At 53.5% G+C, this 24320-nt stretch overlaps 1 protein-coding gene across 1 annotated transcript; it reads left to right on the top strand.

Moving 5' to 3' along the window:
- The first annotated feature begins 2 nt into the window (after nucleotides 1–2).
- Nucleotides 3–23577, top strand: ADAMTS8 (ADAM metallopeptidase with thrombospondin type 1 motif 8). Its single transcript, XM_015436022.4, has 9 exons — nucleotides 3–1045; nucleotides 9007–9246; nucleotides 11184–11319; nucleotides 11907–12074; nucleotides 13633–13934; nucleotides 16861–17044; nucleotides 19582–19754; nucleotides 19880–20055; nucleotides 22380–23577. The coding sequence occupies exons 1-9, from the start codon at nucleotides 326–328 to the stop codon at nucleotides 22948–22950; spliced, it is 2670 nt and encodes an 889-aa protein (XP_015291508.3). The 5' UTR covers nucleotides 3–325; the 3' UTR covers nucleotides 22951–23577.
- The last annotated feature ends 743 nt before the right edge of the window (nucleotides 23578–24320 follow it).

Below are 24320 nucleotides of genomic sequence, written 5' to 3'. Positions count from 1 at the left end.
TCGGTGCTTCCCGGGGCGGGGAGGAGGCAGGAGGCGGCTGCGCGGGGCTGGCGCGGGCAGGGGCGGAGGACGAGCGCACGCGGGCCGGGGCCAGCTGCTCGCGCTCGGCTCGGGGGCGGCGGCTCGGGAGGAGCGGGCTGCGCCAGCCAGAGGGGCCGCCGGGGGAGCGCTCCCGCCGCCGGGCCCTGCGGGCCGAGTCGGCCTTGCATCCGATTGATTCCGCTTTTCCTGGAGAGAGCGGCCGGGCCGCGCTCGGCCAGCCAGCACCTGCCCGCGCCGGGCGGGCTTCTTCCCTCTCCCGCGCGCAGTCACCGCCGCAGCCCCCATGCTCCCCGCCCCCGCCGCCCCCCGGTGGCCTCCGCTCCTGCTGCTGCTGCTGCTGCTGCTGCCGCTGGCCCGCGGCGCCCCGGCCCGGCCCGCAGCTGGGGGGCAGGCCTCGGAGCTGGTGGTGCCCACGCGGTTGCCCGGCAGCGCGGGCGAGCTCGCGCTCCACCTGTCCGCCTTCGGCAAGGGCTTCGTGCTGCGCCTGGCGCCCGACGACAGCTTCCTGGCGCCCGAGTTCAAGATCGAGCGCCTCGGGGGCTCGGGCCGGTCTACCGGGGGCGAGCGGGGGCTGCGCGGCTGCTTCTTCTCCGGCACCGTGAATGGGGAGCCCGAGTCGCTGGCGGCGGTCAGCCTGTGCCGCGGGCTGAGCGGCTCCTTCCTGCTGGGCGGCGAGGAGTTCACCATCCAGCCGCAGGGCGCGGGGGGCTCCCTGGGTCAGCCGCACCGCCTGCAGCGCTGGGGTCCCGCCGGAGCCCGCCCCCTCCCGCGAGGACCCGAGTGGGAGGTGGAGACGGGAGAGGGTCAGAGGCAGGAGAGAGGAGACAACGAGGAGGACAGCGAGGAGGAGAGCCAAGAAGAGGAGGCAGAAGGCGCTAGCGAGCTGCCACCGCCCCTGGGGGCCACGAGCAGGACCAAGCGGTTTGTGTCTGAGGCGCGCTTCGTGGAGACGCTGCTGGTGGCCGATGCGTCCATGGCTGCCTTCTACGGGGCCGACCTGCAGGTAGGACTGAGAGCCTCCTCCAGCCACAGTGCCCGGAGGCCCCCCAGATGCCTCCCAGCGTCTCTAAAATCTCCCCTTCCAATCCCTCTGAGAAAAAAAAAAAAAAAAAAAAACCCTTCCCGCTCATCTTTTCCAGCCTGACCCCAAACGAGATTCTCTCCTTTCTGAGAAAGAGCAATAACTCTTCTCTGAACTTCTGCCACCCTAGCTCCCTGCGCCCCCACCCCCAGGTCCTTTCCAGTTTCGAGTGGGCTGCAGACGCCCATCCCTCTCATCCGAATCTCCCGCGGCACGTGGCACACTGCCCCGAAAGTGGGTATCAACGCACTCCCCTGCACCTGCCTCTCCCAGCAGAGACAAAAATTGAGCATTTAGGAATAGCTCCCACTCCCACCCCTCAGCCCTCTACTGCCTCAGATCTGAGAGGCTCCCAGGGAAAGGCAGATGGGATGGAAAGAGATGGCTGTCCGGATTCCCTTGGGTATGGAGGTCGCCATAAGCAAAAGACATTGTTTGAAAGGAGCTGAACCTGGAGAGGGGCTGCCCAACTTCTGTGCAGCCAGCTGGTTGTGATCAATGGGGCATGAACTACCTTGCCAACCTGGCACTCAGCCTCGGCAGAACTTGGCAGTGCCAGCAGCCAGCACAAGAGGGAGGGGCAGAGAACTCCTGCCCAGGGGCTCAGCCCAGGAACTGAAGCTTTGGTGGAAACGCGAGGGTAGCAGGGGCTGGGAGGAGCTCGTTGGGTGAGTGTCTCTGGTAAAGCCAGACCCACACCCAGCTGCCCCTAGCCCAGACGCAGCTCTTACCTAAACAGGGGAGAAAAACAGAGTCCAGGGAACGGATACCTAACCAGACCGTTTCTAACTAGATGAAAGATGGTGCTGACTCAGCAGGAGGCGTCTGTGTTGCCCTAAACCCCAATTTCTCCCCTAAAGACCAAGTGAAGGCTTTTCCAGGAGGAAAGGAGGGTAAGGTTTCCAGGAGAGGGTGCTCTTTGCCCCCAGGGAGCACAAAACCAGAGATGTGCCAGGGAAGGAAGAACTGACCTGCCTCGGTCATAGTTCCCTGAAACAGGGATCCTGGCAATGCGGCAGCTAAGCTGACACTTTGTGGTGATGACTTTCTTGGCCCGGACCCCATACTAAGCTCAGCCTGTGCCCGACGGCTGGGGGCCCCAAGGGCATAGGCATCGCCTGTGCAGAATACTCCAGACAAGGAGGCCTTCTGTTTCTCACCCCCATCTTTCCCACCCTCTATCACTGGGAAAGGCAGGGTGGGAAAGACGCAGGGAGAAACAGATGCATAGGATGGGAAGGGCTGTGGGTGAGAGTCCACATGGCTGCTCCTCTGGCTACTGCAGGTGCTGATTACACCCCAGGCAGGCACCCATGCAAGCCCGTGTGGTATTTGCTTCCCCCAAAGCACGGCAGAGTAGCTCCGGCCCGCCACAGCAGCCTGCCTCATGAGCTTTGGGTCACACTGATCTAATATCTGTTTCCCTGCCTGCCCTGAGAGCAGGGAGCACCAGCCCTCTCCTCTGACTCCTTTCTTTAAGCAAGTACTAGAGAGTGTGGCAGGAGAGGGGTGAGAAGAGGGCTTCTTCCATCTCTTTAGGACCCCCACACCTGACTCCTAGGGGGCTCCACCAGAAAGAAGCTAAGATGCACCCATTGCAAACCCAGAGCGGGGTGCTGTGCCCCTCTATTTCCACACACGGAACAGATTCTGACATTTGCCTGAGAACCAAAACATAGGAAAGCCAACAAGAACTCTGCCAGCAGAGAAAGTCCGTTTTTCAGCCTTCAGGGCCAGACTGTGTCACTCTCTCAGCTGATCACCTGGATGCTGGAGATAACTGAGTATTTGCCTCAGGGACATACTCGCATCTCCAGACATTCTAGCTATCTAGAGGCAGACACGGTCTGAGGCCCGGCCCCAGGATGCCCCGGCTGCTGAAGCAGGAGACTCTGCTGGGGTTTGCACCCGGTTTTGTTCCCTTCATCTAAAGTCCAGGTTTGCTGCCCCAGACAACTCGGCTTCCTGTGTCGGAGACACCCAGGCATTGCCATCCTCATGAGACTCCTGAGCGGGCGATCTGGCTCCTGCTCGACCCGCTCCCCATCCCCCACAAACATGCATTTCTGGACCTTTCCCAGCTGCACATTGACACCTGCACACCCAGCCAGCCCACCTGGACCAGGACAGCATAGCAAAACAGGCCTCGGGCACCTCTGAAGACCGAATTCCTCTCCGTAGGGGGTTGGCTTCTGAGTCTCACCTGGAAGGAAAGTCTTCCCTCAGGGAGACCAGCCCCGCCACCTCCACCTTGGGTCTCATGTCCGAGCCCACCTGCACTCCTGCTGCCCCCGTGGCGGGTTGGGGAGGGACTGAGGTACAGCTGTGTCCAGGACCACCTTCGGGCCCCTCTGCTGTGACGAGCTGACCAGCCTCGGAGATGCTGCAGGACAGGCGTGCCTGTCTCAGCTCAGTCCCCTGGGCTTCCGAAAACAGGTCCATGAGCCCAGCTGAGAGAAAGAATGAAAATCAAGTTCCCGTGCCTCAAGACCTTGCCTGCCCACACCCACCTACTGCAAATGGAAGCCAGTCCTTTACGTAGAGACCTCATTTACACAGAGGGAAGGCACTCTGGGGTGTGTAATCAGGGGTGTGTGAGGATGAGAAGAGCCTTTACCCCTCTAGGACTTAGCGTTCCTCATCTGTGAAGCAAGACACCTGGACGAGGTGACCACTCCCGGTCTCAGCACCTATGTGGCTGCTTCATGTGAGCCGGTCTTCTGGAAGGTTTAGCCACTCTCTGAGCATGTTCAATTCACAGCGTGATTGCACACACGTCACCTCCATGAAAATACCTGTGACCGGGGCAGAGGGAGACTGCACAGCCCACAGGGGACACGTGGCTTCCTCAGGATCAGACAGCACTGATCAGGATCAGGAGGTGGCAGGGCTGGGCCTGCAGCCCAAGTCTCCCAAAGCTGATTCCTGAGCACTGTTATCCCACCAGGCAGCCTCTTTCTCAGGATGAGGGTCTGTGGCTCTGTCGACCTTCTGATACTTGCTTATGTTGTGGGAGTGGGTCCTTAAATCCAGCAGTTCATAGCCGTCCAGGCCCACTGTGAGGCCCTGTCCCGCGGAGAAACCACCGTGGATGCTGAGAGAAAGAACGCGCCATTGCCGAGGCTGCTCTCACTGTTAAGCGACAATGATGTTTTCCAGAACTCTGTCAATTGAGTTCACTTAATCCCATGACAGAAGGGGCCCAGGCCTCCCACCTTCTTATCTGGTTTCAGAGTCAAGGAGCTCAGACGGAGGGGCCTTTCTGAAAGGAGGGACCACCTGGGAAGACTCCATTAGCTCAGTCTACATCCGGCTGCTGCTCACTGCCCCCTGTGTGAACCCGGGGTGGGATGGAGTGAGGGGCAGCGTGGCAGTACCCACTCTCTCCAGCCTGGAACGACCGTCCCGCCAGTGCTTCTGCCGTGAGCAGAGTTTCTGAGCCCTCTTCTTAGCAGAGAGGCTCTGAAAAGTGGCGCTCATCTTCCCAAAGGCCCAGCAGAACACTCGCAGGAGGTCAGATTCTGGGAACTGACTTCAGGGTCCCCAGAATGTCACAGCCATCTCCATGCCCCCTTATCTGCGTGCTCTGGGGAAAATGTCTTCCACAAGACACTAGATACTAAAGTGGGCACGGAGTCTAGGTTGTCCAGCAGCGTCCCGGTTTCTACCTGTTCTGGCATAATTATTAATACTACCGTCTTTCGCTCTCAAGGGTGTCCTGCTTTGGATGACAACAGAAACAGATTCATGTGCCCACACCCTCCGCTCTGTAGCTACCAGGGAGAAAGACAAGCGTTATATGTGCGTGAATGATGTGTTTCCCCTTGGCAAAAAAATGCATCTTTTCCATCCCTTATGCCTGCTGTAGTCAGAATGATCAAAGATATGGAGTATTTCCCAAAGAAAATGTTTCAGTGTCCAAAGATCGCCCCTTCCCCATCCCCCAGGAGGTGGGGTGTGCATAGGCAATGACAGGCGGACTTGCTGCTTGCAAGCCTTGGGTTTGCTTTGGCTAGGCTGTAGTTTTCCTTACAGCAGCAAAGATGGGTGGCAGTCAGTGCAGAGACTAAGAACATAGACTTTGGAACGGAATAGAAATAACGTAGAGTCCTTGAGCAAGTCACCTATTTCTCTATACCTCGATTATTTCAGGTAGGAGCAGTTATACCAACATCCTAGCCTTGTCTTGGGGATGAAACAAAATATGGAATGCACCTGACCTGGTGCCTGGTTTAGAGGAGATACTCAGCAAGGTGTGGCTATGGCTAGAGTTGCCTTCAGTGATGGAAACGGTTTGTTAAAGTGGGGAGGATGGGCTAGCCCATGACATCAGAGTGCCGGCCACCACTGTTTCAGCTTTGCTGTTCCACACGGCAGAGGAATCTTCTCTTTCAGTTTGCCCAGGCTCAGCGGTGAAGGCTGACTTGTAGTTCAGCATGTGTGCTTTGAAGAGGCGACATTGCCCTTTGCTGTTTGGAGAACAAGAGGAGATGAAGGATATGGTGCAGGTCATTCTTTTCTCCTCTCACTTCTTTCCTCTCCCTCTGCTTCTCCATCTCCACACCCCCAGCTCAGTCTCAGGCCCTAGAGATGTCAGGAAGGAAGAGGCATTGCACCAGATGCTGAAGCAAGGGCTCCCCAGGGCCACTTTTCCTCTCCTGGCCTCCCACTAGGTGTGCCACAAGGGAAAGCAGTGGAGCTGCAGGTGAAGCGCAAACCGGCTTGGTGTAATGACAACATCGGGGCGGGAGGAGGCCGGCCCGTCCCCATCACCCACCGCAGCTGGCTTCCACTACCATGGGAGCTCTGAGGAAGGAATCTCCTTGTTCGTATCTCAAATAACCAAAAGGTGCTCTGGCCCACCCAACAGGCCAGGGTGTTATTACTATTAATTTTTTTTAATCCATTATTATTTTTTTAACAGAGACAGGATCTCACTATGTTTCCCAGGCTGGTCTCAAGTGATTCTCCCACCTTGGCCTTCCAAAGTACTGGGGTTACAGACATGAGCCACCCTGACTGGCCTGATGTTCATCTCTATTCCAGGCCCTGGGGTCACTCATGCAGGAGCAGACTCCCTAAAAAATGCCGCCTCTCCCTAACAAAAGTTAAGAGTATGGGATCCCCAAGTCATTTAAGAGCAGATCATTTGACACCCCAGCCGGGCTGACTATGGGCTCCCACCTACCTGTCATGGCTTTGGGGCATTGTATGATGTGCTGAAGCCTCTCCTCCTCAGGGGGGCCAGGACCCTGTTCACATTTTTCACACGCAGCCTGCACTGGTGCAGGGAGCAGGGAGGTGTAAAGCGGCACCAGGAGGTGGAGCAAGCCATCTGACTTCCTCCTTGACCAGCCGCAGGCCTGATCCCCATGGGACTCTAAGTCAGGCCTGTCCTTTGAGCCTAAGGGATTGGGGCAGAACCAAAGGCTCACAGCCCTGAGGTCACCCACCTCACCCAGGCTCAGTGGTCCTTCTCCCTAGCGAACTGTGAGATGCACCGCATACGTGAGGCATTCCTGTGGTCATTTGTCAGAAGAGCGGACTGGGAGGGGAAAATCAAAAACTCGGTAGAACAAGAGACAAGGAGAGGTCAGTGGGATCGGGAGCTAGGATTTGGAAGGGAACCCTGGGTCACGGAATCCTCCTAGCCTTCTTGAAAATGAAAAGTATCTTCTGAGACAACGGCCAGAAGGACCTTCAGATGTCCTCAAGTCCAGCCCACCCCTTGAAGCTAAATGGCTCTGAAGCCGGCCCTGCCTGACAGCTACGCACTGTCTGGAGAAGACAATGATATGAGCAACCTGAGCTGCAGAGAAGGAGCTCTCTGGGAACCTGAGGGCCAGGAAGCTCCTTGTGCTGTCTTGCCCTGATCTTCAAGCAGTGGTTTATCCTGCAGGAAGATCAGGGGTTAACCCTCGACTTCCTCCGGTCTTCACTGAGGACGTGAGCACTGCCTCGTCTCTCACTCAGCCTCCCTCCAATCTGCTCAACGTGGGCACACAGACTTGCCCCAACCTCCCGTCTTGGCTCCTGGTACTGAGCTGTCTCAGCCCCAAAGCTTAGCAGCTGGTGTTCCTTAGCTTCACACCTTCGTTGTACGACCTCATCTCCCCCAATTTGAGATTGTGAAACTGGACTCAATGGGAAGAAATCTTGTAATGACGGTCGCAGTTTGCCTCAGAAGAAATTCCAGGGGTTGGTCCCTGGCCCATCAGACCCTGGTCCTTCTTAGAGAGATCAGGATACTGTTGGCCTCCTGGAAGCAGCAAAGACCCAGCCAGGGTTTGTCTCGGCAAGCCACCACGCCTCAGTGCTCACCCCCAGTTGCATAATGATGTGATTGCTTTGTTTCCCTCCAGAATCCAACTCCAGGGGCAAGTGCCAAGCTTCAGCCCTGTTGATAAGATGTTTCCATCAGCCGAAACACTGCCGGAGTGCTTGACACGCCAAGTAACCTGCCAACCCCTGCTTGTAGGGCTAACAAAATACCTGGCTCATTGCCTGCGAGGTGAAGGGACAGATCCCATTCACAAATAATGGGATTCATCTGGAACGCCCACACATGGCCTCACCCAATGGAATGTCCCTCTCTACCCTTTCCTTTCTCCCCCTTCCACTCCCACCGTCCAGACCACAGGAGAAGCAGAAGAGGGGCTCCCGAGAGGTGGTGATCTAGGGATCGGAGAGGCAGGGCAAGCAGGTGCTGCCCAGCTGACCACACTCCAGGCTCAAGGAGCACCCACGTCTGCCCCGTGTCTCCCCTTCCACAAAATGCTCAAAGAGGGCCACTTCAAGGGGTCGCTGAGGCAGGAGAGCGAGTTCCCATCTGGCCTCCTCTCCAAGCCTTGGAACCCAGTGGGGGAGCAGTTGGCAGCCCAGGGACAAGACAGAGGCCAAGCAGTGACGTACGTTCTGTTGGCCAGCCTGGGTGGAAGGGAGAGCAGGTGAGATCCTAAGCACGTGGGTCCGCTTAGGCCCACGGGAGCCTCTCAAGCCCCAGTCAGGAGGGAATGAACCCTTCAGGGCTGTCCAGGCAGACACCAGGAAGCCAAGCCCTGGAGAACCTAATGAGAGCACGGTGGACCTCAGAGACAGGCACACCCGGGCTGGCCTCCTGGTTTCAATAGCTGTGCGACCTTCGACGAGCTCATTTGCATGACCTTCCTCATTCAGGAAATGGAATTGCAGCACCTTCTTCATAAAGTTACTGTGAGAATTCTTTGAGGTAATGTGGCAGAGTAACTGTTGTTAGGAGTGATTATCACAGCAAAGTTTTCAGCGTTAACAATTCCCACCCTGAAGAGTAGAGTTACCCCAACAGGCAGCAGGAAAATGCTCAGCTGGATTCTAAGAGGGAACTCTACTAAGCTTGAGCGCTCAGAACTTTGTTTCTGGGCTGAGGCCAGGGATGAGTGGGGGTGGTTGGCAGGGAGACAGTGTCAGAATGAAGGCAGAATAAGCCATGCCGTCCAGTAGAACTTTCTATCTGTACATTCCAGTACAGTAGCCACGAGCCATATATGACTATTGACGCACTTGAAATGCACTATAAATTTAGGGTTTTGGGTTTTAGTGAATTTGGATGTAGGTCATCCCATGAAGCTGGTCTGAATGTTAGACGCACAGGTTCGGAGCAAGGCAGGTCTGGTTTCAAAGGCCGCTGTCCATGCATCAGCTTTGTGACCCTCGGCAGGTTCTTGAGCCTGTTTTCTCACATGCAAAATGAAGGGAGTAACACGGAGGCCTCGGGGGTATCGTGAGGCTTTGGTAAGAATCCGATGCTCAGCCCCATAAAAAGAGGTGATGGCAGCGGACAGGCCAGGCAAACGGCCCCGAGACTTAACCCTTCACTCTGCCTCTTGTCTCCTCCTTCCTGACAGAACCACATCCTCACATTAATGTCCGTGGCAGCCCGAATCTACAAGCACCCCAGCATCAAGAATTCCATCAACCTGATGGTGGTAAAAGTGCTGATTGTAGAAGATGAAAAATGGGGCCCAGAGGTGTCCGACAACGGGGGGCTTACACTGCGCAACTTCTGCAACTGGCAGCGGCGTTTCAACCAGCCCAGCGACCGCCACCCGGAGCACTACGACACGGCCATCCTGCTCACCAGACAGGTCCGTGCCTGGCTCCGGAAGCCCTGGGGAGGAAGGGAGACGGGATGGGCAGATCAAAGGGAGGACCACGAGGCCTGCCCAAACATGGGAAACGTCTCCCTGCTGGCCCCAGCTGGACGCCAGAGCCTCATGCCCGGAATGACGAGGAGGAGGTCATGAGGACAAGTGTGAGGTATTTGCAAGGGAAGGAGAAGAATCTTGTAAGGGCTGTCTTCCAAAAGTTTGTGACCAGCTGTCTCCTGAGGTCACACATAACAAGAAGAAATGGGCTCGAGCTGCCGAGTGAGAGATCTGGGCTTGGAATGAAGAGAGTAGTTCTAGCTGCAGTGGTTGTAAAACATGGGGCAGGTAGCCAGGGGGTCCCCTCAAGATTTGCCCACAGTGGGAGGGTTGCCCACCTACACGGCGTGATTTAAACAGACAGCTTCCTGAAAGCAAGAGAGTGATCATGTGTGCCAGGCCCTGTCTGCTCCTTCAGTCTCATAACGGCCCCAGCGGGCAGGTCCTGGTGTTATCCCCATTTTGTAACAGAGGAAACTGAGGCGCAGAGTGGCCGCACAGCTCTCTTGCCACATAGTGGCAGTGCCCATAGACCAGCCAAGACAGTGCTGCTGTAGGGTCATGTTCTGAACAACCATGCTGTCCTGTCCCCCACAAAAAGCCTCTGAAGTCCCAGCCAGCCTCAGGATGCAGCCAACCTGGAACATAGAACAGGCTCCCTCACATGAGTGGCTGATGTGAAGACAGACGGAGATTTCCTGATCTTGTCACTCAGAAATCCATCTTGATAGCCTATGTATTTTATATTCTTTTTTGTTTTGAATTTTGTTTTGTTTTGTTTGAGACAAGGTCTCGCTCTGTCACCCAGGCTGGAGTGCAGTGGCACAATCACAGCTCACTGCAGCCTCTGCCTGCTAGGTCCAAATGATCCTTCCACCTCAGCCTCCTGAGTAGCTGGGACCACAAGCACAAGCCACCTCACCGGCTAATTTTTTTTTTTTTTTTACTTTTTGTAGAGACAGGTTCTCATTATATTGCCCAGGCTTGTCTCCAACTCCTGGACTCAAGCAATCCACCTGCCTTGGCCTCTCAAAATGCAAAGATTATAAGCTTTAACAAAACAAAATTTCACAGGTTACTCTCCAATTTAGAAAGATGGGGGGTGGGTGGGTGAACTGTCTTGACCATAAACACAAAAAGAACCAATAAAGCAAGGCCACTAGGTGGGATATCCAGACACGTTGAACCTGCTGTTGCTTCCCCCTCCTTAAAAAAGTTCAGCCGGGCACATGGCAAGCACCTGTAGTCCCAGCTACTTGGGAGGCTGAGGTGAGAGAATCGCTGGTGCCCAGGAGTTTGAGGCTAAGTGAGCTACAATTACTCCTGTGAATAGCCACTGCATTCCAGCCTGGACAACATAGCCAGACCTCGTCTCTAAAATTTAATTTAGGCTGGGCGTGATGGCTCACGCCTGTAATCCCCGCACTTTGGGAGGCCAAAGAGGCCAGATGGCCTGAGGTCAGGAATTTGAGACCAGCCTGGACAACATGGTAAAACCCCCCATCACTACTAAAAATACAAAAATTAGCCAGGTGTGATGGTGCACACTTGTAGTCCCAGCTACTCGGGAGGCTAAGGTAAGAGAATAGCCTCAACCCTGGAAGCAGAGGTTGCAGTGAGCTGAGATCATGCCACTGCACTTCAGCCTAGGCAACAGAGCAAGACTGCATCTCAAAAAATAATAATAATAATTTCATTTAATTTAAAAGCTCAATAAACACAGGTGATGCACAGGCCAGCAAGCACGTTATGGGATGCTCCGTGGTCCACTCCCACGTGCACACTGGCCACCCCTGGCCCCGGAGGCCTGCAGCACACCACACACACACACACACACACACACTGATGCACTCTCTTGCTCTCTCCCCACCAAGCAGAACTTCTGTGGGCAGGAGGGGCTGTGTGACACCCTGGGTGTGGCAGACATCGGGACCATTTGTGACCCCAACAAAAGCTGCTCCGTGATCGAGGATGAGGGGCTCCAGGCGGCCCACACCCTGGCCCATGAACTAGGTAAGATTTGCCTTGCCAAAGCCCACTTCACCACATCAGCAGGAACTGCTCTTCCGGATCCAAGGTTGCGTAGATCCTAAGGAATATGCAGCTATGCCTCGCTTAGGAATAGCTCCTCATGGTTTTGACAGGGTGGCTGTATACAAACAGATACCGCGCTTGACGGAGCTCAACACAACTCCACTCCCACCCCGAGCACAAGGCCAAATACCTGATGATCACAGGTCACCCGATGAATGCCAGGACACCAGACGGGTGCTGGGGTGGAGGGTGGTGCTGTGCACAAGCTAAGCCGTAGGATCTGGGGGAAGAACATTGGTCCAGGGACTGTCATGTAAGAGAGCAAATAATAGAGCTAGATCCAAATTTAGGACGGGCTGAGGCAGAAAATAAAGGGGTATCCGTGTTTCTCAGTCATCTGAGAACACGTCCGGGAAGAGCAAAGCGCAGGGGAAAGCCCAAGGCAGAAATCTTGCGAGGGTGAGGGGTGGCTGCTCCCCTGAGGAGCTCCATCTCTGGCCCTAGCTGGGCCGGGTGGGGCGCCCTCGGGCAGGACAGGGCAGAGTGGACCAGGCCTCTCTTCCCAGGGCACGTCCTCAGCATGCCGCACGACGACTCCAAGCCCTGCACGCGGCTCTTCGGGCCCATGGGCAAGCACCACATGATGGCGCCGCTGTTCGTCCACCTGAACCAGACGCTGCCCTGGTCCCCCTGCAGCGCCATGTACCTCACGGAGCTCCTGGACGGCGGGCACGGTAGGCACCGGCGACCCCGCCCTGCTTGTCCCCGTGGGCCTCCTTCCACTGCTGCTGACACAGGGACCCCCTCCAGCAGTGCCTCCTCACAGGGCCCTTGGAGCTGAGTCCCGGCCAGCCTCCCATGCTGGGGCATTCACACCACCCCCGAAGTCTGCTCTTCCCGGCCCCAGCTTCCAGCAGCAGTTCTGGGCTAATTTAGATGAGTCACAAAGCAGGGGGAAGTCATCTGAGAAGGTTGTCTGAAGGAGGAGGGTTGGAGCAGCGCTTGAAGGAATAGAAGCACACAGCAGAGGAGAGACGAACCTACAACAGCTCAGGCATGGCAGAGGCAGTGACTGCGTCCTGTGAGAGCAAGAGGGCGGGGGACTGGTTCAAAGGACTGGAGCCAGGCGTGGGGCGTGCGCTTGTGGTCCCAGATACTCGGGAGGCTGAGGCAGGAGGATCACTTGAGCCTAGGAGATCAAGGCTGCCAGTAAGCCGTGATCACGCCACTGACCCCAGCCTGGGTGACCGAAAGGGACACCATCTCTTGAAAGAAAGAAAGAAAGAGAGAGAGAGAGAGAGAAGGAGAGAAGGAAGGAAGGAAGGAAGGAAGGAAGGAAGGAAGGAAGGAAGGAAGGAAGGAAGGAAGGAAGGAAGGAAGGAAGGAAGGAAAGGAGGGAAGGAGGGAAGGAAAGGAGGGAGGGAGGGGAAAGAAAGAAGGAAGGAAGGAGGGAGGGAGGGAAGGAAGGAAGGAAGGAAGGAAGGAAGGAAGGAAGGAAGGAAGGAAGGAAGGAGGCCGGGTGCAGTGGCTCACGCCTGTAATCCCAGCACTTTGGGAGGCTGAGGCAGGTGGATCACAAGGTCAGGAGTTCAAGACCAGCCTGCCCAACATGGTGAAACCCCGTCTCTACCAAAAATACAAAAAATTAGCCAGGCATGGTGGCACACGCCTGTAGTCTCAGCTACTCAGAAGGCTGAGGCAGAAGACTCGCTTGAACCCAGGAGGTGGAGGTTGCAGTGAGCCAAGATCGAGCCACTGCACTCCAGCCTGGGCAACAGAGCTAGACTTCGTCTCCAAAAAAAAAAATTGCTTCTCAGAAGAGAGGATTAAAGATAAAACAATTTTAACTGGTTGGAGTTGTTGGTAAAGCAATGAAATATTCTAAATTCTTCTCACTGAGGGAGACAGGGACACGTATGATGCAAAAATAAGATTATCCAGACAGCATTAGTTGGTCTTCATTTGCATATTGTGACTTTGAGGAGCACGGTTAGATTGTGATGTGGATGAATATTGCGTTAGCTGGCATTCACTGGTTGTACACTGACTGTCAGGGGCAATGCTTCCTACATGTTCAGGACAGCAAAGGAAAGTCGGTCCTGAAAAGCCTTTGCAATCGATAGTCAAAAATTAGGCATGCTCTCACGAGATCATCGAGTGGTGACAGCTTTTAGTTGCAGGTCAAGAAGTCGTGACGCCTAGACCTTCAGTGCCATCCATCGCAGGCCATCAAGAGCTGAGAGGGTGGCACCCCTGCGTGCGTTCTTACACCCCTGCTTCCTCTTTTCCCAGGAGACTGTCTCCTGGACGCCCCTGCCGCGGCCCTGCCCCTCCCCACAGGCCTCCCGGGCCGCATGGCCCTGTACCAGCTGGACCAGCAGTGCAGGCAGATCTTTGGGCCGGATTTCCACCACTGCCCCAACACTTCTGCTCAGGACGTCTGCGCCCAGCTTTGGTGCCACACTGATGGGGCCGAGCCCCTGTGCCACACGAAGAATGGCAGCCTGCCCTGGGCTGACGGCACGCCGTGCGGGCCTGGGCATCTCTGCTCAGAAGGCAGCTGTCTACCTGAGGAGGAAGTGGAGAGGCCCAAGGTGAGGGACAGCCCCTGAGGATAGTGGGAAGGAGAAAAGAGAAACAAAAGGAAATGGGGAGGACTGAGGGCTGTTCTCAAGGGGGCACCACACCTGAGAGTCACAAACCGAGAGACAGCCAGGCAGAGCGGCTCACACCAGAATCCCAGCACTTTGGGAAGTTGAGGCAGAAGGATCACTTGAACCGAGACCAGCCTGGGCAACATAGTGAGATCCTGTCTCTACAAAAAAATAAAAAATAAGCCGGGCCTGGTGACTCACACTTGTAGTCCCAGCTACTCGGGAGGCTGAGGCAGGTGATCACTTGATCTCAGGAGTTTGAGGCTGCAGTGAGCCATGATCATGCCACTGCACTCTAGCCTGGGTGGCAGAGGGAGACCCTGTCTCCAAAAAAAAAAAAAAGAAAGAAAACAAACTTTGGGCCAGGCTGCAACACAGGACTTCTAGGTAAAATCACTCATCTTTTAACAAACAAACCAAAGTATATTTATCCTCACAGTGAGGAGCCCGTGGCGGCTCACCCTCACTCAGTGGGTTGGCGCTGCCATGGCTCCAGACATTAGGGAGCTGCTTTGGGACTGACTCAGGGCTGGTGCAGATGCAGTTTGGTGAGAGGTGTGGAGACAGGCAGGTGAGCACACAACAGACTGGAGCCACTGTCAATTCCATCATGAACACAGAGAGACACATGGAATAAATTCCATCAAGAATTGAATGAAAAGTATTCATAGCCTGCCCGTGCTTGAACTGAATGCATAATTAGAGGTTGGGAGAACGAGAGCAGTTGTGGGAATTCCGTACTCAAAGAGGAGGAGAGGAGAGAGAATCAGAGCTGCCTCTGGCCAGGCAGAAAAAAAACTTGGCCCAGGAGAGAGTAAACTCACAAGAAAAACCAAGGCAGTGCCAGTGAGGGTTTTTAAATGATTCACTTCTTTGCCCTGCTCTTAATACATCCAAACCGTGAGGCTGATCACATTTCTCTTACGGTGAGTCATGGAGCCATCACTATGAAACAGCATCCACTGGGTTTCACAGCCCGGTCCCCGCCAGCGCTGAATTGCCAGGGTAGCCTAAGCACTCCTCAGTACATGTCTTTTCCACTGAGCCTTCTGAGCCTTCTGAGCCTGCCTGCACCAGGTAAGCTCCATACTCTTGTCCTAAGCCTCAGCTGGCACAGGATTCATGGATTGATCCTCAGCCACGTCCCATTCACCCTGTTCATTCTCATCACATGTTATTGAGGAGAGGGATCTGCCACCGATCCCCAGAGGCAGAGCCGAACTAAGTACAGGGAGAGGTTGATGTGAAATGATCATGGAATGATGTGTGGCCTCTTTTTAAGAACAGTCAGATCAGAAAATAGATGTTTATAGAATCAGGCCGGGCACAGTGGCTCATGCCTGTAATCCCAGCACTTTGGGAGGCTGAGATGGGTCAATCACCTGAGGTCAGGAGTTTGAGACCAGCCTCACCAACATGGTGAAACCCTGTCTCTACTGAAAGTACAAAAATTAGCCAGGTGTGGTGGCGGGCGCCTGTAATCCCAGCTACTCAGAAGGCTGAGGCAGGAGAATCACTTGAACCCGGGAGACAGCAGTTGCAGTGAGCCAAGATCACACCACTGTACTCTGGCCTGGGCGACAGAGCAAGACTGTCAAGAAAGAAAGAAAGTGAGAAAGAAAGAGAGAAAGAAAGAATATTTATAGAATCATATCTTTTGTAAAATAAAAGCATCGCATCTTTATGAGGATATATTCAGAGCAAAAGTATGAAAAATATTGGTGAAAATCATGTTAATGACTTAATCTGGGTAGTGGTGTTTTAAAGAAGTGTTGATTTCTTTTTTACAATTTTCTGCATTTTTTTATTTGTCATATGAGCAACTATTACTTTTGTAATTTTTAAAAAATTATTTTCATTCTGAATGCACTATGAACCTTTGGGCATACAGCATTCAAAAGGGCAAAGCTTTGTTCTCATAGGTCAGTTATAAAATGGGAAGCAGGGCCGGGCATGGTGGCTCACACCTGTAATCCCAGTACTTTGGGAGGCAGAGGCGGGTGGATCACTTGAAGTCAGGAGTTCCAGACCAGCATGGCCAACATGGTGAAACCCCGTCTCTACTAAAAATACAAAAATTACCCAGGCATGGTGGTGTGTGCCTGTAATCCCAGCTATTCAAGAGGCCGAGGCACAAGAATCGCTTGAACCCAGGAGGCAGAGGTTGCACTGAGCCGAATTCACGCCATTGCACTCCAGCCTGGGCGACAGAGCAAAACTCTGTCTCAAAAAACCAAACGAAAAAAAGCAATTCTGTTTCTTTCCCAGGCATTATCTTATCACTGGAACCAGTGGCTGGTAGACTATGGCAACACTCCCAGGGCTGCTTCCTTTAGACCAGAGTTCCTCTACCTTGGCACTAGGGACACTTGGGTCAGGATAATTGTTACTGTGGGGCCTGTGCTTTGCTGGATGTTGAGCAGCATCCCTGGCCTCTACCCACTAAATATGGTAACATACACCTTCCCCAGCTGTAGCCACCGGAATATCTCCAGACATTGCCAAATGTCCTCTGGAGGGCAAAATTCTCCCCAGTGGAGAACCACTGCATTAAATGCAACCTTATTGCCATAAAAGAGTGTCATTCATTCATTCAGCAGACAGTCTACTGAGCACCTTACTGAGCATAAGACACTGTTTTAGACACTGGCGAGTCAGCAGTGAATGAGTCCAGCCTGGTCTCTGTGCTCACAAAGCCATGAAGGCCACACAGTCCTTAAACAAATGATTGAGGCAGTTTACGGTGCTCCATACACCAACATGAGAATGACTAGATGAGGAAGCCAGGGCTTTGGCCACCCGGTGGCACAGACACTGAAGCCTCCTGGCCTTTGCTCCTCATTCAGTGTGCCATTGTGTGTTGCAGCCCGTGGTAGATGGAGGCTGGGCACCGTGGGGACCCTGGGGAGAATGTTCTCGGACCTGTGGAGGAGGAGTACAGTTTTCACACCGTGAGTGCAAGGACCCCGAGCCTCAGAATGGAGGAAGATACTGCCTGGGTCGGAGAGCCAAGTACCAGTCATGCCACACGGAGGAATGCCCCCCTGACGGTAATTGCCACTCAGGGCCGCCCCTGCCAGAGCAGCTACTATCATCGCTGTGACACATCCCCAGAGGATGTGTAAAGTGGGAGTAAAGTGGGTGTCCTGGGATATAGAGTTTTGCCTGTGATCTGCACCTAAACGGGCTCTGCAAGGCTCCAAGCCCAGGGGCAGCTCTCAGGGACCCGGGACAGCTCTCATAGTGTTTAGAGAGCCTGGCAAAGTCAACGAGAGAAATTACCCTCATCTTCCAAGATGTGGAGAGGAGGACATCACTCCCAACCAAACTTATTGGGGAGGAGCCTCTGGAGAGGGGCCGGTGTCTAGGAAACTAATCCTCCTGGAGGCATCAGAACGCTCATCTGTGTGCAGAATGGAAGCATTTTCCAAAGCAAGTGTCAGAGCCAAACCTCCAAGGTCTTTCTAGCCAAAATTCATCCCAGGGAAGAGGGAGGATTTCTGAATCTGATTCCTGCTCACATTCCATCTTCCCTTGGGGCCATAGCAACTGTTTGACAGAATCTCCCCAGGAAGCAATACTACCTCTCCCTCCCCTTGGCATATTCCTATCCCCAGTACCTGCTGGAAACCACACACATTAACTTAGAGGCAGTAAAGGGGCAGCAGCAAACTCATGAGAGGGAAATCATGACAAGGTTTTTCCCCACCATCCCATCCAACTGCCCAGTGTGCAGCTCCAGGAAGGATTGGCAGGCATGAAAAATCAGGCAGAGCCTTAGGAGAGATTCAACCACGGGAAAAGACGCTGGCACTGGCTTGATGTTTCAGAGGAGAATCTGTAGGCTTCGCAGTTTCACAAGACAAGAAGGATCCACAATGGTTTGAGGCTCTAGAAACTTTGTGCTGGAATTGTGTGAGAGTTTGCCTGGCATACGGGTGAGACGTTGCCGGGAAAGGGGGAGGACAGGAATGAATATAGGGTGCAAGGTAGGCATGGACGAAAAAGGACGTCATGATTTCAGACCCACCAAAGTCTGCCATTACTGTCGAGTATTTTTTAGTACTTTTTGTGTGTCTAGGACTATAAAAATGTATGAAAATGTAAAAGGCATGGTCTCTGTCCTTAAGGAGCTTGCAATCCAATTAGAGACCCAAATCCCTTTAACACAGCCATTAAGTTTCAATGGATGAGTCACAGACCCTAGATTGGTGAGAGGCTCAGAGAAAGGAAAGGCTGGGTGAGCGGAAGCTTTGAAGGGAGTTAGGACTGAGCAGAGTCTGGAGGACTGAGACGGGGTGAGGTGTGAGGGGACCTGCCAGGATGGGGAAAGGTGTGAGAAGGGCCCTCATTCACTTAGATGGAATCAAGCAAAGCACACCACTATGTCAAGGCCAGACCACAGAAGTCCTTGAAGGCTGACACAGTATCTGGGGGTTATCTGTGCCACCTGTCCCATCAAGTCACCTGGAAGCTCCTGCAGACACAGCCCAGACCCCCTCAGCTGTACTGACTCAGAGTCTCAGGCGTGGAGTGTGGCATCTGCCTTGGCAAAGTCTCCCCAGGCATTCAGATGCACAGTTTGGGCGGGGAACCTTGGCAGGAAAAACAGCTTTAATTTTAGGATTTGGGGGTGGAAAGCAACCCACGTCTAACTTCAGATGGATTGGTCTGGCAGCGGCACACGGCAGGACGGAGAGGAGGCAGGCACAGGTCCCCATGAAGCCAGCAGCCCTGGGCTTGCAGTCGTGAGGGTGGGATGCCATCGTCTGAAATCACAGACTGTCCTGAATATAGTGTAGGTCTCTGTGACCGTTTGGAAATAGCAAATAGAGATGCTCACATGTTCGGGAGATACCGGGATGCCAGTCTCAGACTTGAGCGTGGTAAGACCAGCAACTCAAATGTTCGGGAGATACCAGGATGCCAGTCTCAGACTTGAGCGTGGTGAGACCAGCAACTCAAATGTTCGGGAGATACCAGGATGCCAGTCTCAGACTTGAGCGTGGTAAGACCAGCAAATGAAAGTCAAACAGTTCGTGGAAGGACCCTCGGGAGCTTGGCCGTGCTGAGTTGGAGGTAATCATAGTATATACAAACGGAGCTCCCCAGAGATACCCAGCATTACTGAATGTGGGTGTAGGGGCAAGATCGGAGCTAAACGTGTAGATTTAGTAGTCTTTGGAGTCGTGTCCAGTGTCACTGAGGAAATCGACACTGCACAATTAGCAGTGTCCTGAGAATATAGCTCCACGTGCCATTCTCTGCCTTCCAGGCTTACTGACTTGTTCCCTGTTGCTCCCTGAGTTCATTCATCTGTAAAGTACAATGAATCTCTTTCCCTAATGGAAAGAGCATTTATCCTAGAAAGCCCAGCATGAGGCTGGAGGGCTCCTTTCCTTGCCCTTTTGAGAAAGGGTCACACATGGGTCTACGAATGTTGTGCCCAGAAGACACTGGCCCTGCCTGGGTCCCTGGGTTGAGTCCAAAACCAAAAGAAGAAAATGCTGTAAATTCGGGATTTCTCCACCGGGACCTCCTGCTTGCGCATGGGTGTCACCTCCATGCCGTTTCTTCCTCTTTCTAGGGAAAAGCTTCAGGGAACAGCAGTGTGAGAAGTATAATGCCTACAATTACACTGACATGGATGGGAATCTCCTGCAGTGGGTCCCCAAGTACGCCGGGGTGTCCCCCCGGGACCGCTGCAAGTTGTTCTGCCGAGCCCGGGGGAGAAGTGAGTTCAAAGTGTTCGAGGCCAAGGTGAGAATCACCCTGGGACTCAGATCCAGAGATGGGGAGGAAGGTCGCCTGTCCCCACCCCTCCCACAGGCTGCTTCTGTGCTCAACACGCCCTCCCTCCCGCACCTGCCCTTTCCCTGTTGCAGGTGATTGATGGCACCCTGTGTGGGCCGGAGACGCTGGCCATCTGTGTCCGTGGCCAGTGTGTCAAGGCCGGCTGTGACCATGTGGTGGACTCGCCTCGGAAGCTGGACAAATGCGGGGTGTGTGGGGGCAAAGGCAACTCCTGCAGGAAGGTCTCCGGGTCCCTCACCCCTACCAGGTGAGTCTCCCCAGGAGTTCTGTACCTTGCTTGCTAGAAGAGCATGATGGGCTTTGCGCTCTGATAGGCCCAAATTTGAATTGTGGCTGCTACTTAATAGCTATGAGGATTGGGCAAGTTATTCAAACTCTCCGAGCTTCAGTTTCTTTATAAAATGTCAGCAGTATCTCTAGCTCAGAGTCGTCGTAAGGATTTCCTGAGATGGGATGTGCACTTGGCAGTGTCAAGCTCATAGAAAAGACAGAACACAGGACAGCCGTGACTTTTACGAGGGCTGGAGGCCATGTGGATAGGGAGCTGTCATCTCTGAGTCAGTCGAGCCACACTGAGTAACCTGGACCTCTGCCAGAAAGCGGCTCTCCCAGGCCTGTTTTGGGAAGGACGTCTCACCCTAAGCCTGGCAAGCCCTGCCCTTTCTGCAGATGGATCTCCAGAGAAGGGGGTTACCAAAAAGGGGCCCTGGCAGCCCCAGGGCTTTCATGAATCTGAGAACTCCAGACACTTTGTTCATATCCTAATGCCCCACATTCATAAAACTCCAAGGATTTTCCAAAGCGCTTTCATTTCTATGGTCTCGTTTGATTTGTAAAATAAGTCCATGAGGTGAGCAAGGTCAATACTATTCTTCATTTTGCGGAGGAAGAAATTAAGACACAAAAAGATTAAATGACTTTTTAAGGTCACATTGATAGTTAATGACAGCCAGAAGAGAATGTAGTTTTCCTAAGTCCTGGATGACTTTTGTCTCCCATTCCATGTACTTCCTGGAGAGTAAGGGCAAGGTCAGGTGTTTTATATGGGCCATTCTCTGCCTCTCTGCCTCCAGTACATCAATGTATCCTTCTAGGGGATACCTGAGCATCCATCTGTCCAACCACTTGCCCCACTCACGGTCTCAGAGTTTTTGAGACGTGTTCACTGTATTGTATTCTGCTTAGTGAAGCTCGCAAACCCTGTCCCATTATGTGTGTGTGTGTGTATCTATCGCTATATCTCTCATCTCATCAGTCTGAGAGAACAGAATCAGCCTATAGCAGGCAACTTGGGACTGTTTTCATTTTTTTAAATTTATTTTTATTTTTTTGAGACAGAGTCTCACTCTGTTGCCCAGGCTGGAGTGCAGTGGCACGATCTTGGCTCACCTGCAACCTCTGCTTCCCAGGTTCAAGCAATTCTCCTGCCTCAGCTTCCCAAGTATCTGGAATTACAGGCGTGCACCACCACACCCAGCTAATTTTTGTATTTTTAGTAGAGACGGGCTTTCATCATGTTGGCCAGGCTGGTCTTGAAATCCTGGCCTCAAGTGATCCGCCCGCCTTGGCCTCCCAAAGTGCTGTGATTATGGGTATGAGCCACTGCGCCCTGCCCTGGAACTCTTTTTACATTTAAGCTCAAAGGACGTAGGAAAAAAGCAGCAGACGCTATTCAGATACTGGGGCCCTTGGCCACTTTCCCTCAGGCTTTAGACAGATGGGCCTGTGGATACTCTCAGAGGCTGAGACTAAGCAGCTAGCCCCACTGGACATATGGCAAGGAGAGCAAAGAGCCCGCCTGACCATTTGCCTCACTTTCTCCCCAGCCTGTGGAACCCAGATTTCCAGAAAAGAACAAACAACTAATCTTTCTTCATCCTACCTAAAGCCCTAAGCCTATAACGGACTGGAAACAGTTTCCCAAAACAGCATTCTGTCATTCCAGAAGCACAGAGCTCATGGTGCCTGGGCACTCCCAGAAGGTGGCTTCAAAGAAGCAGGCTTGAACTCCCAACTCCCAACCCCACCCTGATCCCACCCTAGGGCCATATTCATCAAATACTAGGAGCCGACTGACTCAAAGAGGTGGCGTGAAATGTCCTCCTGTTCACGTTCTGGAAGGGGTGTGCAGAACAGTTTTTTCCATGTGGGTTTCAGCTCTGGGTATGGAGGTGGCCAAGCAAAGTTGTATACCAGTGCAAGGAACTAGAGGTATTCGAGATCTCATCTGACAGGTGCCAGGTTTGGCTACACCAGTGCAGCTTTCCAAATCCTTCTGGGTTCTCCTCCTCTCTATGCTGTTCTCAAGACCCACATACCTCAACTCCCCAACCACGCATTTGAAATAGAGTTGCCAGATGAAGCAAAAACCCTTGAAAACTCCCAATGTACAAGACATTTCTGTCTGCCTAGACAGCTAATTTATTGAGAACGTTGAGGCAACTTGCTTCATTACTTGCTTTGGTTTTTCTTGTCTGCCACCTGGGGTGCCCACTTCAGTCTCCAAGGCATCATCGCGACCCAGGGCTGGGCAGCCACTGGTCTGAGGGTGTCTTTCTGTTTCTATCATAGTTATGGCTACAATGACATTGTCACCATCCCAGCTGGTGCCACTAATATTGACGTGAAGCAGCGGAGCCACCCAGGTGTGCAGAACGATGGGAACTACCTGGCGCTGAAGACAGCTGACGGGCAGTACCTGCTCAATGGCAACCTGGCCATCTCTGCCATAGAGCAGGACATCTTGGTGAAGGGGACCATCCTGAAGTACAGCGGCTCCATCGCCACCCTGGAGCGCCTGCAGAGCTTCCGGCCCTTGCCAGAGCCTCTGACGGTGCAGCTCCTGACAGTCCCTGGCGAGGTCTTCCCCCCGAAAGTCAAATACACCTTCTTTGTTCCTAATGACGTGGACTTCGGCATGCAGAGCAGCAGAGAGAGAGCAACCACCAACATCATCCAGCCACTGCTCCACGCACAGTGGGTGCTGGGGGACTGGTCTGAGTGCTCCAGCACCTGCGGGCCCGGCTGGCAGCGGCGAACTGTAGAGTGCAGGGACCCCTCCGGCCAGGCCTCTGCCACCTGCAACAAGGCTCTGAAACCCGAGGATGCCAAGCCCTGTGAAAGCCAGCTGTGCCCCCTGTGATTCAGGGGGAAGGGGTCAGTCTCATGCTCCTGGACGTGGGGTACTGAGGTGCAGACAAGGGTCTCCACTGTGATGACTCTATATATCAAGGCAGCATGGCCCACCCAGGCCTCCCATTGCCGCAACCCCTCCAGTACTGCACGAATTCCTAAGGGGGAAGAGGAGAGGGGATGGGGCGACAGATCCTATCATCAACTGTCCAGTGGACTGGACCTTGCTCGGGTTCAAGTAGAGGGCATAGGTTAAAAGGTAAAAGTGCACTTATTGACTCAGACAGGACACTCAGCGTCAGTCTGTTTGCAAAGGACTAGCAAAGTTAAATGAAAAAAAAAATTCTATCTGGTTTCCCCGATAAATAATCTACCTCAGAGGGGAAAACATTAGTACAAGAGAGGCGTGGGGCAGGGAGTCAATGGTGAATGTCAAAGCAGGCTCCAAAGCTGCACCCCAAGCTGTCGTCAAGAATGACCACGACTGTCTTCAGTGTTAAAATCCATCACCTAAAGGGCTGCAGCGTCACAGGGTTGTGGAGAGCCACATGTTCTCAGGCTGCCACCTGCAGGGGTGGATCCATTTCAAGTATTTATGCAAATGTGTCTCTGAACTAAAGTGTGATCTTATGCCAAAGCAGTGGTCTGGTCTGGTTCATTGTTTCTTTGGAAAGGGCAGGGACCTAGAACCCAGGGATGGAGGCTGAAACCAGGTCAGCTCATCTTGAACTCGTGCTGGGCAGCTGGCTCCCTGCCTGCTCTGGGTCCTCACAGGCCTGCAGAATCCAACTCATTCAGGCAACTTTCATTTGCACGATCTAGACCAGTGGTTCTCAAGCTTTCATTAGGATCATCTAGGGGGCTGGTAAAAACAGATTGTGAGGCCGGGCACAGTGGCTCACATCTGTCATCCCAGCACTTTGGGAGGCCAAGGCAGTAGGATTGCTTGAGCCCAGGAGTTCAAGACCAGCCGCGACAACATGGCAAGACCCTGTTTCTACAAAAAATTTAAAAATAGAATCAGTCGGACATGGTAGTGCAGGCCTGTAGTCCCAGCTACTCAGGAGGCTGAGGTGGGAGGGTCACTTGAGCCCAGGAGGTTGAGGCTGCAGTGGGCCATTTTTGTGCCACTGCACTCCAGCCTGGATGACAGAGTGAGACCCGGTCGAAAAAAAGAAAGAGAGAGAGAGAAAGAAAGAAAGAAAAAGAAAGGAAAGAAAAGAAAGGAAGAAAGGAAGGAAGGAAGGAAGGAAGGCGGGAAGGCAGGAAGGAAGGAAGGAAGGAAAGAAGGAAGGAAGAGAGAGAGAGAAAGAAAGAAAGACAAGACAGATTGTGGGGCCCCATCCCTAGAGTTTCTGATCTCATGGTTGGGATGGCCTG

This window comes from Macaca fascicularis, chromosome 14, assembly GCF_037993035.2.
Source record: "Macaca fascicularis isolate 582-1 chromosome 14, T2T-MFA8v1.1".
Taxonomy (NCBI): domain Eukaryota; kingdom Metazoa; phylum Chordata; class Mammalia; order Primates; family Cercopithecidae; genus Macaca; species Macaca fascicularis.
Note: the sequence above shows the minus strand (reverse complement) of the source record. Positions and strands in the feature narration are given on the sequence as shown.